General features: G+C 42.7%; 1 protein-coding gene across 4 annotated transcripts in view; it reads left to right on the forward strand.

The window, feature by feature from the left end:
* dcaf6 (ddb1 and cul4 associated factor 6) overlaps positions 1–19,218 on the forward strand; it is a 191,470-nt gene that overhangs the window by 75,460 nt on the left and 96,792 nt on the right. For all 4 annotated transcript variants that reach the window (XM_038802065.1, XM_038802067.1, XM_038802069.1 and 1 more), the window contains exons 7-10: positions 2,842–3,059; positions 10,201–10,294; positions 13,717–13,839; positions 16,011–16,259. In XM_038802065.1, coding sequence (XP_038657993.1) covers positions 2,842–3,059; positions 10,201–10,294; positions 13,717–13,839; positions 16,011–16,259 — 684 coding nt within the window. The remainder of the gene's footprint in view (positions 1–2,841; positions 3,060–10,200; positions 10,295–13,716; positions 13,840–16,010; positions 16,260–19,218) is intronic.

Below are 19,218 nucleotides of genomic sequence, written 5' to 3' on the forward strand. Positions count from 1 at the left end.
CGCCCAGCTGAACACCTTCTCCTTCATGCAGTACTTATGGAAGCAGATAATTACTGCTCTTGGCGGCTCATTCACCTTGGGCTTCGGCCTTAATCATCGATGAGCTCGGTCCAGTTCGTACTGGGAGGAGTTCTCAACCTCCCAAATCAGCTCCGCCAACTTCTTAGCAAAGTACTCTGTTGGCCTTGGGCCCTCTGTCCCTTCGGGCAAGCCCACAATTCTCAAATTGTGCTGCCTTGAGCGGTTCTCCAAGTTCTCGAGCTTTGCTCGGAGTCCTCTGTTGACCTTCACCACCCTCCGCAGCTCGTCCCCCATCGAGATGAGCTGGTCGCTGTGCTGCGCCACGGTTTCCTCCACTTCATCTTCTCGCCCTGCTCTTTCACCTTGGCCGATGTCTTCGCCACTGCTACCATCACCGGGGCGATTGCCTCCTCCACCAACGATTTCAATGCGACCGCTGTCTCCTTCCTCAAAGCCTCCATATGCCTCGCAAACTGCTTTTCCAGCTCCACCGGCATCACCTCGGTCATCTTCTCCACCGTAAGTAGTGCTGATACACCCATGCGGTCTGGCATCCGCCATCTTGTCAGCGCTTTTGCTGGCCTTCTCATTCAACAGCGAACCCAGGTTTTCTTCCTTCTTCTCCTAGCTGCTTTTCGCATCCTCTAACGACTTATTATTTCTTCTTTCTTTCTTCAATCCGAAAATAACTTTGCCCCCAAAATTCCAAATTCAGGAAATCTCTTCCTCCGGGGACCGGACTTCAAACACCTCAAAAGGTCCATTTTCAGTGGGAGCCACCTAGTATGCTCTAGTCCCCCTCTACATTGTGTTCTGGACTCGGGCCTGCCACCTCGATTGCGTCGCCTCGTGTCAAGCTCTGCCCACGCATCCACGGATGCCTCCCGCTCCGGTCACCGGCTCCAAATCGGACCGACCCGACACCTGTCCCTCAGGCCCCAAAGGCCGAAGAAACCCTTCCCCTTTCGTGGGAAGAAAGAACCACGGGGAAACCCCCGAAAAAGTCCAACAAATCGCGGACCGGCAAGAGCCTCTACCCGATGCAGCCACTCTGCTCGCGAGCGCCACCGGAAGCTGGTTATTTGGTTTTAGATGGGAATGGAGGTGAGTGAGATGAGGAGGAAAAGGATTTGGGGAGGGAATTCCAGAGTGTGGCTGCAGAGATAGTTGCAAATAATGGGATGAAGTGGTGAATCCCAAGAGGCCAGAGCTAGAAAAGCAGAGTGTGGGATAGTTGTCGGGCTGGAGGAAATTACAGAGTTCGGAGGGAAAGGACCTGGAAGGAATTTAAACGTAAAAGTAAGATTGTTAGATTGAGTTTGAAGAGATGGAAGGACAGAGGTTATCATTGTGCAGGGCTTAGTTTGGATTGGATTAAAGCAGAGGGTATTGAATGAGCTGAAGTATACAGCTGGTGTGAGGCTTGCCAGGAGGGCATTGCAATTGATTGAGGTGACAAACGCCTGGATTAGGATTTTGGCACTAGATAGGTTGAGATGAGGTTGAAGCTGTGTGATAATACTGAGGTGGAAATAGGCCGTCTTGATGATGGAAAGGATATACTGTCAGAAACTCGGCCTGGGCTCAAATAGCGCACCATGGTTGCAAATAGTTTTGGCGCGATTCTCCGCTCCCCACTCCGGGTGGGAGAATCGCGGGAGGGCCGGGTGACTCATTTCACGCCCCCCGCGATTCTCCCACCCCCCACTCTGAAGAATCGCCGCTCGCCGTTTTTCACGGCGAACGGTGATTCTCTGACCCGGATGGGCCGAGTGGCCTGACGTTCCCGACCGGTTCACGACGGCGGCAACCACACCTGGCCGCTGCCGTCGTGAACATGGGCGCCAAAGGCCCGTTTGAAGCTTGTGGGGGGTAGAGAGGGGAGTAAGCACCACGGCCGTGCTCAGGAGGGGACTGGCCCGCGATCGGTGCCCACCGATCGTCGGGCCGGTGTCTCAAAGGGATGCACTCTTTCCGCTCCGCCGCCCCGCAAGATCAAGCCGCCACGTCTTGCGGGGCAGCGGAGGGGAAGACGGCCACTGCGCATGCGCGGGTTTCAGCCGTCGTGACGTCAGCCGCGCATGCGTGGGTTGGAGCCGACCAACCTGCGCATGCGCAGCTGACGTCACATAGGCGCCGCCGTCGCGTCATTCTCGGAGCGCCGCTCCTAGTCCCCCGGGTGGGGGTGAATACGGTGAGAGGAGCGGCCTCCGAGGCTGTCGTGAAACTCGGCCGAGTTCACGACGGCCTTCCCGATTTTTCCCAGGAGCGGAGAATTCCGCCCTTTATTTCAGCCTGACAGTGGATGGGCGCAAGGGCATGAACTTATGCTGGGGGCCAAAACATTTGCCTTTTACTCCACCAATGTTTTGGCTCAATCAAGACTGAATGTCTGGCAAGCAGTCAGATAGCACAAGAGTTGACAGGGTGGTTGAAAATTAGAGCTGTATGACAGCATTGTACACTCGGAATCTGATCCCATGCAAGCTAACAACGTTGTCCAAGGGGTAGAATGTAGATCTGGGGAGTTAATAATGCTGGAGCAAGAAAAAAAACCATTGCTGGAGATACTCTGATTATGAATGGATAAGCCAGAATTAGAAATGAAAGATGTAGAACAGGGAATGCAGTACTAGTAATAGTGGGTGAAGTAGAAACCAATAAATGTTTCCAAAAGGAAAGTTTTTAAATTTTAAACATTTGAAGACACAAATAGTGTGGGGAGAAGAAATGAGACACCGTGAACAGCTCTTTAGTAAATTAAAGATTGGATCAAATGGATGCCTTCAGTTCTGTAAACGGATCTTTATTTATTTGCAGGTAGTTACAATACTCGATCAACTACTGGAATGTGTGCAAGATTTTTACCACCACATCTTACCAACAAATCATGTCGAGTTACATCTCTCTGTTACAGTAATGACGGACAAGAAATTCTTGTTAGTTATTCCTCAGACTACATTTATCTTTTTGATCCCAATGATGATCAGGGTCGCGAGCTTAAACTCCCTTCAGCAGATGAGAGAAGAGAGCCAGAGGTAGGTGATTTCCTAGTATTTAGGACAGAGACTAATGTGTCAAAAAAGTTGGTATGTTTATCAATTAATTAAACATTGATTTCAAGTTTGGTTGTCACAAACCAAAGGTAAATATTTTAACGAGTATCTGAGGTATTAAAAATGTATGAAGAAAATGAAATGATAAATTATGGTAGAAACAATTTTATCTATGAAGTTTCCTAAGATTGTGTTAAAAGTTGCAATACTTGTATCTAAAGCTTGCAAGTATGCACATATTTTCCTTGTAAAAGAAGCATTGTGGATGCAAAGGAAATCTCTATACGGACTTTTTTACAGTTCTTTCCATAATCTCTTGCAAACTATTTCTTTAACAGTTTAATTTAATATTGTAAACAGCCTATATAACTGAAGTAATATTTGTTAATAAATTAATTTTCATCTAGATATGTAATAATGAGATATTTTAGCAGTTTACAGTGCTACAGAGTTTGGTTGGAGGGGGATAGCATATTGGTAATGTTAGTGAGCTAATAATCCGAAGGCCCAGAGTGGGGATGCGAGCCAAAATATGGGCCGGGATTCTCCCCTATGGCGAGAACCACTCCGGAATTCTCCGCACCTTTAGGGGCTAGGCCCGCACCGGAGTGGCTCCCGCTCCGCCGACTGGCGATAACGGCCTTTCACGCCCCGCCAACTGCTGTCGGGGCTGGCCGAAAGGCCTGGTCGGCGTGTGTCCGCGCATGCGCGAGAGCATCAGCGGCCACTGACGTCACCACCGGCGCATGCACGGTGGAGGGGTTCCCTTCCGCCTCCGCCACGGTGGAGGCCGTGGCGGCGGCTGAAGAAAAAGAGTGCCCCCACGGCACAGGCCCACCCGCCGATCGGTGGGCCCCGATCGCGGGCCAGGCCACCATGGGGACACCCCCCCAGGGTCCGATCGCCCCACACCGCCCACCCCAGGACCCCGGGGCCCTCTCGCACCGCCGGCACCAGAGGTGGTTTAAACCACGTCGGCGGGAGAGGCCTGCCAGCGGCGGGACTTCGGCCCATCGCTAGCCGGAGAATCGCCACGGGGGACCCGCTGACCGGCGGGGCACGATTCCCGCCCCCGCAGATTCCCGGGTGGCGGAGAATTCCGGCCATGGCGGGAGCAGGATTTACGAAGGCCCCGGGTGATTTCCCGACCCTGCGGGGGGTCAGAGAATTCCGCCCATAGATCCCGTTCCTCGTAGGTTACCCAAAGACGGGCTGGGTAGAGCAGTCCAAACTTTATTCCCTTCATATACAGGGCTGCTTTAACTTTATTAAAACTCGCCCTCCTCTTATCAAGTTCTGCTCCCAAGTCTTGGTAAACCAGGATCTCGGCTTCTTCCCATACGAACCGTTTCATCTCCCTAGCCCATCTCATGATGCGCTCTTTGTCCAGGAATCGGTGCAGCCTCACCACCAACGCCTTTGGGGGCTCACGACCCTGGGGCTTGGGCATAAGTGCCATTTGGGCATGGTCCACCTCCAACGGCCTGTTGAACACTCTACCCCCCTCGAACATCTTCACCATATATGCACCAGCATCCGATCCTTCCTTTCATTCTGGCAGACCGACGATCCGAACTTTCTGCCTGCGGAAACGATTCTCCAGGTCTTCCACCTTTTCCAGCAGCTACTTTTGCCGATCCTGTAGAATGCCAATTTGCAGTGCCATCCCAGTGGACTGCTCCTCTTGTTTCGTCGCCTGTTCCTGGAGCTTTTGGATCGACTGACCCTGGGCCGTCACTGTCACCTCTGTCCGGTCAACAGCCTCCTTAATAGAGGCTACCACCTTGATCAGGTCCTCCGCACACTCCTTAAGGTGCCAGGCGAACTTCTCATCCAGGTATGTAACCAGTCAATCCATCAACCATTGAGCCGATGGGGCCGGATCTCGCTTCTCTGCCATTGTAGCCACCAAACTCAGATCCTCACTTACAACCAACTTTTGATTCCTTTTTTTACGATTACTTTGAGTGTAATTCCACAGGATAGGGGTCGCCTTCTCCTCCTCTCACTTTTATCCACTTATGTTAGAAAGAATTTCCGCGAAAATCCAGCTTAAAAGCCGTCAAAAAAACCGCCAAGAGCAGGAGCTGTTAAATGTGCGACTGTTCACAGCATAGTCGCCACAGGAAGTCCACAGCATAGTCGCCATCGGAAGTCGTGCCATCTAATTTCATCACGGCAGCTGGAGAAGTTAAATTTGATTAATAAATTTTGAATAAAATGCTCGTCTCATTACTATTCATGAATCTACAGAATTCTTGTTTAAAAACCTATTTAGTTCACTAATGCCTTTCGAGGGAGAAAATCTGCCATCCCTAACTGATTTGGATTAAGTGTGACTCCAGACCCACAGCAATATGCTCTCAGAAATGGCATACATTGTATCATCCTACCAAAGAAAAGTTGATAGGCAGCTCACCACCATGAAAAATTGGAGATGGACAATAAATGCTGTTATGCATTTAGAGATGGACAACAAATGCCAATTACCTCAATCCCAATGCTGTCATGCAATTGGAGATGGACAATCAATGCCAATTACCTCAATCCCAAGGAAAATACAAATAGGACCATGTATTAATCAATGTGTAGCACTTTTAATATGATTAGATTTCTAGTCCAGTCCTGTCACCTAAAGAACCAACCGTACTCCATCTATCTGTAAAGTTTCCATTTGGGGTACCATCAGCAGTTCTCACCAGTATCAGTTCAAAACTGAAATGCCAACTTCTATGGGTGCAGTTGAGTGATGTACACCAGGGTAATGGCTGTTTTTCACCAGGACCCCCCTAAGTGAATCTCCCTCTCAAAAATCCCCCATTAGAGATCACTTGCAGAGACACCACAACCTTGTTGTCTCTGATCTGAATATCTTCGAAGTTTCAAGGATCACTTTTAGACTGCATGACCGTCATCTAGAAACCAGATCTCATTTAACCACAAGCTGGAAAGCTAGTCACCTCTTCCAATTATTTTCTACTACATGCTATCTGTTTTTAACCATGTGGTGCTTTGGGATTTATTTCCACATTATGGCTGCTATATATAAATATACATTATTTTATCTGTAGAACTATGTTCACCTTGATAAAATATTTCCTTTTAAATCTTTCTAGTGGAGTGAGTGAGATTTGACCAAACATAGTGTTTCAATCTAATTTGTGAGCCACACTAAGTCAAATTTTTGAAGAAATGTTGAGAAAGCTGGTGATTATTAATTTTGAATACTGTTCTTAACGGCTGCAAACAAAATTTGGCATGTAGTGTTTAAGTTTTATAAAATATTTGGGTGCTTTGCTTTAAGCAGCATCTGTTCAGTTAGCTGGTTGCACTTTGACCATTAGATGCTGTTGTTGAAAGCTAATATTTATTATAAGAGTGGCTATCATTCAGTTTTATCAGTTTACAGTGCAACAGATTTTGGTGTAATTTGTAAGCATCGAGTCCTTTTTTTAAAAGTATGTTTATTAAAGTTTATATTTGTGCAAACAATGCAACAAAATTACAAAATAAAATAGATCGCAGTAAGCCAGGAACAAAACGGCTGAACGTACATGAATAGAGTGGAACAGAAGAACAACATTATAGCTAGCTCATTACCTCATTAGACATGTCTAAATGCCTCTGTAAGCCCCATCAAAGAACAAGGGAGAAACAGGATGAAGCCATGAAAACTTGGTATAATGGTACACACCCTCCCACGATGTGGCTGCTCAAATTACCATGAGAGTTCAGGATACATTTTCCGTGCCACGTTGAGGCATGTAGCAATATGTATCTCCCTAACTCTAGCAGTATCAAATGAACCAATGACACACCACAGTCAGCTCTCCTTAGATACCAAACCCATCTGCACCCATACAGGAACCAATCTTGGATTCTTACAAAAGAAAATAACGCAAAGAAACCCAGTTTTAAAAGAGAATTACATATATAACCACACAATGCAACTTAACCCAGTCTCAGACTCAGTACAGAACCAACATCATTCCATACATTTGTACGGAGAGACTGACAACAACATGTTCGGATTATGATCAAGCCTTCGGGGCCTCTCAAGAAAAACATGGAGGAAAAGGAGCTACCAGAAGTCAACTGCAGGATAACAAAGGATCAGGGCCCGACCCTAGCTCCGTATACATGCCGATCACCCATTTAATGAGGAAGAGAACAAACTGCTCACTCAGCCAACAAAAGATTCCCACGGGGGGCGGGGGGCGACATCCCTAATGGGCACCTTCAAGAAAAGGCATCCCAAGCTCCAGGGGGCAACAGGATGCCAACCATAGCACTGGATCTGGCCTAGCCCAGCACCTCCCAACACAAAGGAATCAGTATACGGGAGGGGGGAGCTTACAGTGCAGAAGACGGCCATTCGGCCCTTGGAAAGAGCACCTCCCTTAAGCCCTCGCCTCCATCCTCTTCCAATAACCACACCTAACCTTTTTTGGGACACTAAGGGCAATTTATCATGGCCAATCCACCTAACTTGCACATCTCTGGACTGTGGGAGGAAACCGGAGCACCCGGAGGAAGCCTACGCAAACATGGGGAGAACGTGCAGCCAAGTGACCCAAGCCAAGAATTGAACCTATAACCCTGGAGCTGTGAAGCAACTGTGCTACCATGCTGCCCACAACTGACCTTGACTTGAGTAACCCTATCCTCCAACTCCACCTCCATTATTCACCCATCACCCCACCCTGGCTCCACTCATCATCATTGTAAACGAGATAAAGGTTGTCAAAAAACTTCCTTCCCATAACCACAAAGATTACAAAACATAATGACAAAAAAGAAGTAAAACTGTGCCAGAGCATATTTCATATCAACTCCATATGATTTTTGCTAGAACAGGGTAACAAATGACACTCTTTCTCATACTCGCATGCCCTTGCAGGAGAAAAGACAATAAATAATCAACAACTTAATCGCAAGGGAATAACATCTAGGATTATAGAAGAATCACAGGATAATGACACAATTTATGTTGCTCGAGAAGGCCGAAGGCATCAAAGAACACTCCAAGATCTCTCACAAAGCTGAGCTTTGTGTTTCCTTCCTGTTTGAGTTCTGGAGGTTTTAAAGAATTTGTATATCTGTCTGTTTTCAAGTATCTGAGCTTTAGTCAAATACCCCTAATGTAGGATATTTATTAGGCCAATCTATAAACCACGCTTTAGAGCTGGTAACTTAATATGCATTACAGAATAGTGCATGTTTCTGCTGATGTTTGTTTACATGTCTGTACCATGTGCCATTTGTTGCGTAGTGTGGTACAATAGAATGGCATTGCTGTTAAAATGTTACGAAGTTGCTGTTTTGCTGTACTCAACGGACTAAAACTGGTTGCACTACAGACTTCTAATGGAATTCCCAATAGCTTCAGCAAGGTCATGTACCAACTTAGTCAGCTGTGCTTGCAAAATGCCTAGCGTGCATTTGCCAAGGTGAACTCATTTCCAAGATCAACGCCAGCAACATGTGATTATTGATTCAGACTCTGTTTATAAAACCACTATTGGAAGTATTAGAACAAATACATCTCTTAAAAGCCGTACGCAATTATACTGCTTTTATAGCAGTATTTTAAGTTTGTTTTGTAGTGCATATCTGGTATAAGCTTTTGAACGTTAATATTGCTCATTTTATAGATGGCCATTCGCACACCACTAGAATGTGAGCATTTACCGTAGCCTGTTCTCTGAATTCAAACCATCCATTTGTTTTTAAATCAGCCAATCTGCTTTACCACTATTAAGCTCCCAATTTTAAAAATTTGGCTACCCCATTAACTCTCATCAATCTTTAACACATTCACTGACAGTTGGAAGCGAGTAATAAAAGCTTCATGCTTATGTTTATGTGTATGAATGAAATTCTACCATCCAATTTAGAGATGCAAATAAGTAATAAAAGTGGGGTCCCCATACCTGTGACTGACCATAAGTTAATCTTGATACTTAAACGCTTAATACTATATATGTTACTGCAGGGAAAGTAGGCTTAAATATCCAAATCTAAGTTAGTTTTATTTTCCCAGTTTTATAGTACATTTTTAAAATTATGTTGTGCAACATGTATTTTTTCTCACACATTTTGTCTTTCATATAGTTATTCTTTGTTGAACATGTGCACATTCTTTCTCTGATGCTCGTTCATGCGCACACATACTGGGAATTCAACTCCCAAAAAATAGGTGGATTTGGGTTGGATAAGATTTTAAAATGCTTTTTAAAAAAAGAAAAAAAATCAAAACATTTTAGGACTGCATTCAACCCAAGCACCAATGTGACTATTTCTGTCAAATCACATTGCCATGGCAATAGATGCTGCTTATCATAATTTGATGAAAAAATGTTATTTACAGTTATTACAAAACTATCTAAAAACTAATGATCGGCCTTTCCTCCCCCTTTCTTCCTTCTCTCCTCTATTCTTGATTTCCATATGCAGTATAATTCCATATGCAGTATAATTTAACATTATTCGCTCGCTTTGAATTCAAGTAAGCATCTTGTACGGTTGATACATTTTAATCTGTAAGGAGAGGTCTAGGCTAGCTTTTCTTTGAAATTATTCATTTTCATTTAAGTCAGTGAGATGGAAAAAAAATTCTCGTTTATTTTCATTATTTATCAAAGGTGTTACTTCTACATAAAAGGACGGTGTATTGAATTTAAGAAAATACAAAAATAAGTGCAGAAAATAGTACAAGATTTCACTTCCAACACACATCTTTTTTAAGAAACTACTTACAGATTTTTGAGTATTAAAGTAGCTTAATGGTCATTCCACACTAGTTGATATTAGACTTTATTCCAAAGCGATTGTTTATTTTGAGATCAGTTAGCTCAGTTGGCTCGACTCTGGTTTAGAATGATATCAATGATTTGGGTTTAAATCCTGTACCAGCTGTGGTAGTTCATGGAGGACTGCCCACTTACCTTGCTCCATGCAAGCTGACACCCCACAAGCTACATAGCCGCTTGTCTTTCTTTAATACAGAGACATGCCTTTGGTCGTTCGAGGACTATGGCTAATTATCATCACCAATTGTTTATATTTTTATAATCTAGAATTTAAACTTCTTTTCACCCAAATTCATTATATTTATTTCTAGATCCGGCAGCCACCTGTCAAACGCCTGAGACTTCGAGGGGATTGGTCTGATACCGGGCCTAGGGCTAGACCTGAGAGTGAGCGAGAACGAGATGGTAAGAACTTTGTGGCTACATTACCTTTAATTGTTAGAGTGGCGAGTTCAACACAATCCTAATTGTATAGGTTTGGATTGCTAAAGGTATCAGATTTTTCAGAACTTCTGAGTTTGAATATGGTATAAAATTAATAGAAAACAAAAAGGATTGGATTTAACTCCATGCTGTTTGAAATAAACTTGTAGATTTTAAGTTAATTGTATTGACTGGCAAAACTTCAAGTATGTTACAAGCTAGTAGTTGCATTTAGATGTTGTTCAGGTACTTCGGCTTTGTTCAAATGGTTTACAAATATTTTGTAAATCCCCAAATGATTTTGATTCACTGCTCACTGCAAGTATTCACCTATTCCTTGTATGTACTTGGCACGCTGTGTATATGTCGTGAATAGTTCTGTCGGTGAGAAGTACAAACTCGCATCTGATCCATGTACAAGTGACAGCACGTTGTTGAACTATTTTCTAAATTGTGCAGCTGAGTATTTAAAGGCAGTGCAAGAATCTGACAATTATTTTCTTTGTTAAATACCACAGGATGAATGTGGATTAGTGGGGAGCTTTTGGCATGTTTTAGTTGATCAATCCAGTGGAAATATGCTTGATGCTCATCTTATCACATCATCTAACTGGATCCTGAATTACCCTACTTAGAATACACTTCCAAATGTTGATTGTTGCTTGGACGTAACATCTGTTGCAAATTGACTTTACCAGTTTTGATCTATTCTTTGTCTTCTGTTTCTTACATTCGAACATTGGGTTATTTTATACCTACAAATTAATTTTTACCTTTTTGTATGGTCCTCTCCCAGTCACTCCTTTCAAACCTAAACAACCCACTTTGTGGCAAGTCTTTCCTCCAATCCGAGGTATTAGGGATGAGCCTCATAGCTATGCACTCCATTTCCTCAATTGCCTGAATGTTTCCCTTGTGTTTTAGTAGCCAGAAGATTTTAGGGAGCCCATTGATTGGCTCTTTTCACAGGAGCCCCCCCCCCCCCAGCAAAATGATGGACAGAGTTAGCAATCATGATTATCAAGCGGCACTTGCTTCACAATCACCTGCTCATTGATGCTCCGTTTTGGGTCTGCCAGAGTCAATCTGCTTCTGACCTCATTACAGCCTTGGCTCAAACGTGGACAAAAGTGCTGAACTCCAGAAGTGTGATGGGAGTCACTGCCCTTGACATCAGAACATCATTTAACTGAATATGGCATCAGGGAACCCTTGCAAAACTGAAGTCCATAGGAATCGGGGGGAAAATCTGTGCTGGGTAGAGTCTTACCTTCCACAAAGGAAGATGGTTGTCATGGTTGGAGATCATAATCTCAGTTCCACGACATCGCTGCAGGAGCTCTTCAAGGCTATGTCCTAGACCCAACCACTTCAGCTGCTTCATCAGTGACCTTCCTTCCATCATAAGGTCAGAAGTGGGAATGTTCACTGATGATTGCACAATTCACAACTCTTCAGATACTGAAGCGCTCCATGTCCAAATACAGCAAGATCTGGAAAATATTCCAGCTTGGTCTAACAAGTGGCAAGTAACATTTGCTCCACACAAGACCCGTTTGATAGCGGGGTCGTTCTCAGCACTGCAGGCTCCGAGAATGACCTCCTATGCTTGCCTAAAACTGGACTTTTGTGTTAAATCGCACCTGTAGAGCTGACACCTGGTGGCCAAAACTCCCACAACTTGCTGAAATGATCCACTTTTTTTGTTTAGTTATCTTGTGCTATGTTAACATTTATATTATTTTTGTGTAATATTCACTTCAATTTACTTAGCACTTCCTTCCCCATTGCACCTATTTTCTACTCATTAAATTCCCATTACCTCAATCTGTTTCCACCTCATTCCATTACCAACTACTCCATGTTGTGCTTTTGACTTTAATAACCTGTGTATTTTCACACCAAGGTCTCTCTGCACCTCTAATTCTTTAAAATATTTATTAGCCATTTATTTCCTTTCTCTATTCTTGCTTTCAAAAATATATTACTTTATTTTATTTGCATCTCCTGCCAATCTAACTGTGTCTTGTGTTTTCATGGTCTGTCACAATTTGCCATATTTTTCCTTGCCTCCACCCATAATCCTCAGCATATTTTGAAATTGCTCCTTCAGTTCCTAAATATTTATGTATTGTTATGGGCCAGGATTTAGAGAACCCCAAAGTGTATCATGGAGTCCACCTGACCCACAACTTTTAATAGATTGTGGTTATGGGGAGCACACAGGCCCACTCTGCAGGTGTGATGCTACAGAACAGTACTTTTAAATTAAAACAGTGTTTATTTATGAAACCAGTTAACACTTTATAAATCCACAGTAAACTTCTTAACAACAACAACACCAATCCTCCCCACAGATACAATATTCTATAAGTAAATCTTAATCTTTTCTTATTAACATCCATTAGACAAAAGACCCTTTTTAACACAGAGATCAGGTTTAAATTCACTACTGAGAGCAGTCAGCACTTTGAAATCACCCAATTGATCTGGAGACAGTCGTTAGTTTGCAGAGAGATCCTTATCCTTCTACAGCTCCTTGCTTTGCCTGCAGCTATCCAGCTCTCAAAACGAAACTAAAGCACACCCTGTAGCAAACAGCCCAAAGTGAAAGTAAAAGCAGACCGACAGCCTAGCTCCACCCACACTCTGACATCACTGCAGCTATCTAATAAACACCTATTTCTTAAAGGTACACCCACAACTATTTTATTAAAAAACACAATTTCTTAAAGGTACTCTCACATGACAGTATATAGTAACTCATAATTACATACTTTGGTTAACTTTCAAAAGTGAATTGTGGGAAGAGCAGGGGAGTGGGATTATCAGGATATCTTTTACAGAGCTGGCACAAGTACATTTGATTGAATAACTTCCTGTGCTATATCATCATCATAGAATTTACAGTGCAGAAAGAGGCCATTCGGCTCATCGGGTCTGCACCGGCCCTTGGAAAGAGCACCGTACCTAAGCCCATGCCTCTACCCTATCCCCATAACCTAGTAACCCCACTTAACTTTTTCGGACACTAAGGGCAATTTAGCATGGGCAGTCCACCTAACCTGCGCATCTTTGCACTGTGGGAGGAAACTAGAGCACCCGGAGGAAACCCATGCAGCCACGGGGAGAATGTGCAGACTCCACACAGACAGTGACCCAAGCTGGGAATCGAACCTGGGACCCTGGAGCTGTGAAGCAATTGTGCTACCATGCTGCCTCCATTATGATTCTAGAACTCTACATCCTAAAAAATGTATGTTGTGTTAATGAAACTGAATAATTGTAAATACATTAAAAATTTACCAGAGCAAAATAAACTTATTTGCTTTTCAATCCTCAAGCTTATACACAAAATGCAAATATTTATTAAGGCGATATCTGTAAATTGTTTTTTTTTTCAGGAGAACAGAGTCCTAATGTGTCACTAATGCAACGCATGTCAGACATGTTGTCCCGGTGGTTTGAAGAAGCCAGTGAAAATGCACAAGGAAACGTAAGAGGAAGGGGAAGATCACGATCCCGAGGTATGTTGTATGTATGTGCCTCATGAGGATATTGCACCACTTGCATATCATCGTGCAATGCTGAAAACTTAGTATGAATACATGATAAAATATTCTGGTAAATGCATATTTTCAGTAAACTGCTTCTTATCGTGCCATGCTTTCTTTATCACTTAGTCAAAGAAATGTTTTTGGTTCCGTTCCATTCCATTATAAATTTAAACAAAACCAAAAAGGGATAATTGCTATTATGCAATATAGTGTTAGACTATTCACTGGAACAAAAGGCTGGTCAAAAGATTTCTGCTTTGACTCTAATGAGGAAGAACAAGGAATTCAAAACAAAACAACCACTTTGTAATGATTAGAAAGAAGACTTTAAACCTATTACAGATATGATCCAGCAGTGAGTGAATATGTTAAAAAGGGAACAAATGTTGTCTTTCCTACGTGAATTATTTATTACACCCCATTAAATGGTAATACAACTAAAGACAGGGGAGGGCTCATTTCAGGCCTAATTGTAATATTGGAAGTTAACTTTCAGGATATACCTAGGCTTATTTCACGTAACAATTTGGAATTCTTTTATGCTGCTTTATAATGCTCCTGGTGGTTGTATGCATGTATTTTGTACCTGCGTTGATCAAGCGTGTTGGAGATGCAGGGAATGGTGTCCGCCACATGTGTAGCCACATGTCTACTTTGTCCCCTAGCAGCCATCCCCTGAAATTCCTTTTGGAGGATAAAAGGGTTGTCAACAACTGTCAATGATATTTGCACAGACTTGTATTCTCCTTCTGCTGGAATCATTGCCAGTTGTAATTTGATGTACTAAAAGGTATTAACTTATTGACACTATCAAAAAAAGCCTTAGAAAGAAAGACTGAGACACACTTGAACAAAAACAAAGATCTTGGGAGAATATTCATCCTTACCGTCTGAACTTTTCCTGAAAAGGTCAGAGGAAGGGCATCCCACCTCTTCAAATCAGGGATCTACTGGCCATGCCACGCCATCTTTCGGGCGCAGCGCATCCATTAGATTGCGCCCTCTGTCTCTGAAGGTAACCCGGAGATGAGCCGGATACACCATCCCAAAATGCACTTTGCTCTTGTATTGTCGCCTTGGTCTTATTAAACGCAACACGCACCCTTGCCAACTGTATCCCGACATCCTGATACATTCTAATCGGATACCCCCATACTCTCTCCTCTCGATTGTCTTTCTTAGGCCCATCTCATGCAGCCCGATAATTCTTGAATTCTGCTGTCTGGAGTGATTCTCCGGGTCATCGACCTTTCCCATTAACGCCTTTCACACCTCTGCCATCAATGGCACCTCTGCCTCCAAAGAGACAATATGATCACTGTGATCAGTGAGCGTTTCCTCCACCATAATCGTCGCTCTCTGTTCTTCCATCCATTGATCCAACCTGTCCAAGATTGCACAAATAGGTGCTACAGCCCCTCATCACATTCATCAGATCCTCAGCAACCTCTTGTCGGTGTTTCCTAAATTCACCCAACAAGAAGTCCACCAACCTCGGTTGTCCGCTGAGGGGGCAATGCGACACAGAGACCTCAGCCAATATCTCCCCGACTGAGGCTCGAGAGACTTCTGAATCGGATTAAGATCCTTTGCCTGATCTTGCCTTATGTTGTTCCCATCAGACGTCACTCGCCAGAGGGGATCTATTTCTGTTGAATTGTACCAATTTCTTCCCCAAAATAACCCGATAATTGGGCAGACATGGCCAAAAATCTAAATCCCTAGGCGGGAGCCATCTCGTGTGCGACTGCTCACCTCTTGACTGTCATATTACACCAGCATACCCAATAAATGGATAGCAAAGTTAACGGGGTTTGTGTTCTAACACTAATTCATTTGTCAGATGAAAAGCCGAATATGTGAAAGTATTTCCCCAAAGTGAAATTTGTTTAAAATTTTCAACCCTCTAAAATATAACTTGCACCAGTAATTTTAGCATGAGGTTGCAGCTCCACACGGCAAACAAGAAGTGATAATTTATAAGTAGTTACTTTTTCTTCCCCTCCAGGAGATCGGTGTAATTCCCAAAATTAAAAAAAAACATTTACACAGGCTTTTCTCACTTTAATGGGAAACATTATGCGAGTGAAAATCTGTTGGAATTTGGATTTGAAAGTACTCTCGTTACTCTCACATGACAGGAAACACTGGTAGACCAGAAGCATCAGATTCAGCCACACCAGTTGTCCAAGAAGAAACCGGAGACGCTACAATGGACGTTGATCCTCCTGCTGATCAGCTGCCTCAGTCTTCATCTTCCTCCACCGTTTCCGCTCGGGTTCCATCAGCATCCTCCTCAACTGCTGATTCCTCTTCCACTTCTCTCCTGTCTTCACCTGATGGTGAACATAAGCGCACGCCTCAGTCAACTGACAATCCCCCACAATCGGGTAAGAAAACACATGGCTGTAAATGCTTGATAATAGCATGGATAAATCTTCCTTAATCTACCAACTATTTTTCCAAGAGCTTGATGTATGCAATTCGAATTTCAGTTTGTATTTGGCTTCCTTCTCAACATTACCCAAAAATCAAATGCCTATACTTGTGAAAGTGAAGATGTTTTAATCCTTCAAGAGCATTGGATTCATGTTCATATTCTAGCTTTAGACTTATGAATAAATACCTCTTATGTGGCACACTGCAAGTGGAGAGGAATGGCACAAGTTGATGGAAGACATACTGGGCCATTATATACATGGCTGTTTGTTGTGAAAGCTCTAGGCATGGGGTAAATTTTTATAAAGCAGCAGTTTTGAAATTAGTGGCTTGTATTACTGTTAGAAATATTGAAATTCTGCATTGATAATCTTTCGTGATTTTTAAATTGCATTACAATAGAGATGTGACTTATAATTTGTTAATATTACACCAGCATACCCAATAAATGGTGGAACAATTTATTTGTGGCTTCATATCCAGTTTACTTTCAGATGTATATGACCAAAAAAGTGCAAAGCTAATTTGGAAAAATAATTGAAAATGCCTTTTTTTTTGCTGTGATCAGCAGAAATAGAATGGGAAATTGAGGGTAATATTAATGCTTCTCTGAATTTAAATTCAGCATTTTTCAACAGACCAAATTCAACATGTTTCTCCTCATCCTTTCCTTTCTGTTGAAGCTAAAAGCCTTGCTGACGGCTAATAAAACAGTATGATAGTGATGCAAATCATTTTTGGACAGATTAACAGTTCTATAAAGCATGAATCTTTTCTGTATAATATCAAATCACATAGAGGATTAATTATATTAGTGTAGTCATGAAACAGGCAAGACATTTTTGCTAAGGTAAAACAATAGTTTCAAAAGGCTAGCAATTGTAAAGCTAATAAGATGCCAATGTTGTTGATGTGCACCGCTTTTAACCCTACGTTCTGTATAAATTGAATTGTTTTCATTGAAGAAAATCCTTGCATGTATTATTGTGTGCTGTAATCCAGTTCAAGTGTGTGGATCTGTAGTATGGTACCCCATCCATTTGTTCAATATGAGAATGCTGAAACATTTGCTAAATATTACTAATCTGAAAGCGACAAAAGTTTTTGTTTTGGTGAGTGCAAAATGGGAGCCGTTGATGGCTGAACTACAAGTTGATTTTATTTTTGTTTCTTTAATTGAACTAAAACAACCATTTTTTAAAAAGCTTCCTTGCTCTTCTCCACTTTCTGTTAGTTTGGATTTCATATAATGCCTTTGTTGGATAATAGATCATAGATCATCTTTTTCCGTAGTGCAAATTATTTTTGGCATTGTCTATCTGAATTATGTAAAGTATGTAATCTAAATAGGTAGCTTCAATCATAACAATATGTGGTGTGTGCATGTTTGGTGTGTTTATCCTCATGTAAAGTGTCATAGATGCTTTCTGCTTCCTAGTCCTGTACTTCAAACTACATAAGTGAGAAGAGGACGTGTTCCTTCTTTAGTACAGTGTATGATGGATGCTTTCTGCTTCCTAGTCATGTACGTCTAACTACAGAAGTGAGACGTGGAAGTAATGTGGGATGGCTGTCAATACCCTCTGCAAATGGGGATGACCTAGTTCCTCCTTGTGCTGAATTAGTAGACGGTTCTACGACGAGGCATGGCTGTGGCAACTGCCTGACTATGTGTTCTGTCTAGTGCACCTACAGACATTTGAGTACAGGAAGTTAGCTTGATATATCCACTTCAAATTTTCTGCAATAATACTTGCAAACAAGTTAACTAGTACACCTGACAGGCTATCAGCATAGTGTAGACCAGGCATGCCTAACCTTTGCGCATAGAGGGCCACATTTTAGTTTTTTTCTCACTCGAGGGAGGAGTGAGCAAATTTTGAAAAGATAATGTTTGCCACAACATTAAACTTGAATTTAAAAAAAGAAGCTTGAGGTATGATAACAAACAACATGCTGAGCAAAAAAAATGTCATGGGAATAAATTGATCTTTTTAAAAACATAATGGTTCATTCACAGCTTCAGGGTGCTTATTCGCTCACCCTCACCAACTGTGCGAGTGGGTATGGAAACATAGAAAATAAGTCCTTCCAGCTTTCTCCACCATTCATTATAATCATGGCTGATCATCCAACTCAACACCTAATTCCACCTTCCCTCCCCTTTCTTATATCCTATGATCTCCTTAATCCCAAGTGCTATATCTAACTGGTTCTTGAAAACTTGTCCAAATCACACCGAAGGATCTCTTTATCCTCCATACAGCTTACCTCCCACCCAGCTTTGTGTCATCTGAAAATTTGGCCTCCACTACTTCTATGGTAACAAATTCCACAGGCTCACCACTCTGTGATGAAAATTTTTCTCATCCCTGTCCTAAATAGTCTACCCCATATCCTCAGACTGTGACCCCTGGTTCTAGATAACCTCACCATTGGGAACATGGTTCTTGCATCTATCCTGTCGAGTCCTATTAGGATTGTAGAAACCTATAAATTGTAACAGACTCGGTTTCATCTCATACATCCGTCCTACTATCCCAGGAATCAGTCTGGTAAACCTTCACTGCACTCCCTCTAAAATATGAACATAATTCCTCCGATAAGGAGACCAAAACTGCACACAATATTCCAAGTGTGGTCTCACCAAGGTCCTGTATAATTGCAGCAAGACATCCTTGCTCCTGTACAGTGAAAGCCAGCATACCATTTGCCTTCTTTACCGCCTGCTGTACTTGCATGCTTGCATTCAGTGATGGGTGTGCAAAGCCACCTAGGTCTCGTTGCACATTCCCCTTCCTAATTTATGGCCATTCAGATAATAGTCTGCCTCCCCGTTTTTGCTACCAAAGTGGATAACTTCGAATTTATCCAAATTATACTGCATCTGCCAATCATTTGCCCACTCAC

Source organism: Scyliorhinus canicula, chromosome 7 (genome assembly GCF_902713615.1).
Source record: "Scyliorhinus canicula chromosome 7, sScyCan1.1, whole genome shotgun sequence".
Taxonomy (NCBI): Eukaryota; Metazoa; Chordata; class Chondrichthyes; order Carcharhiniformes; family Scyliorhinidae; genus Scyliorhinus; species Scyliorhinus canicula.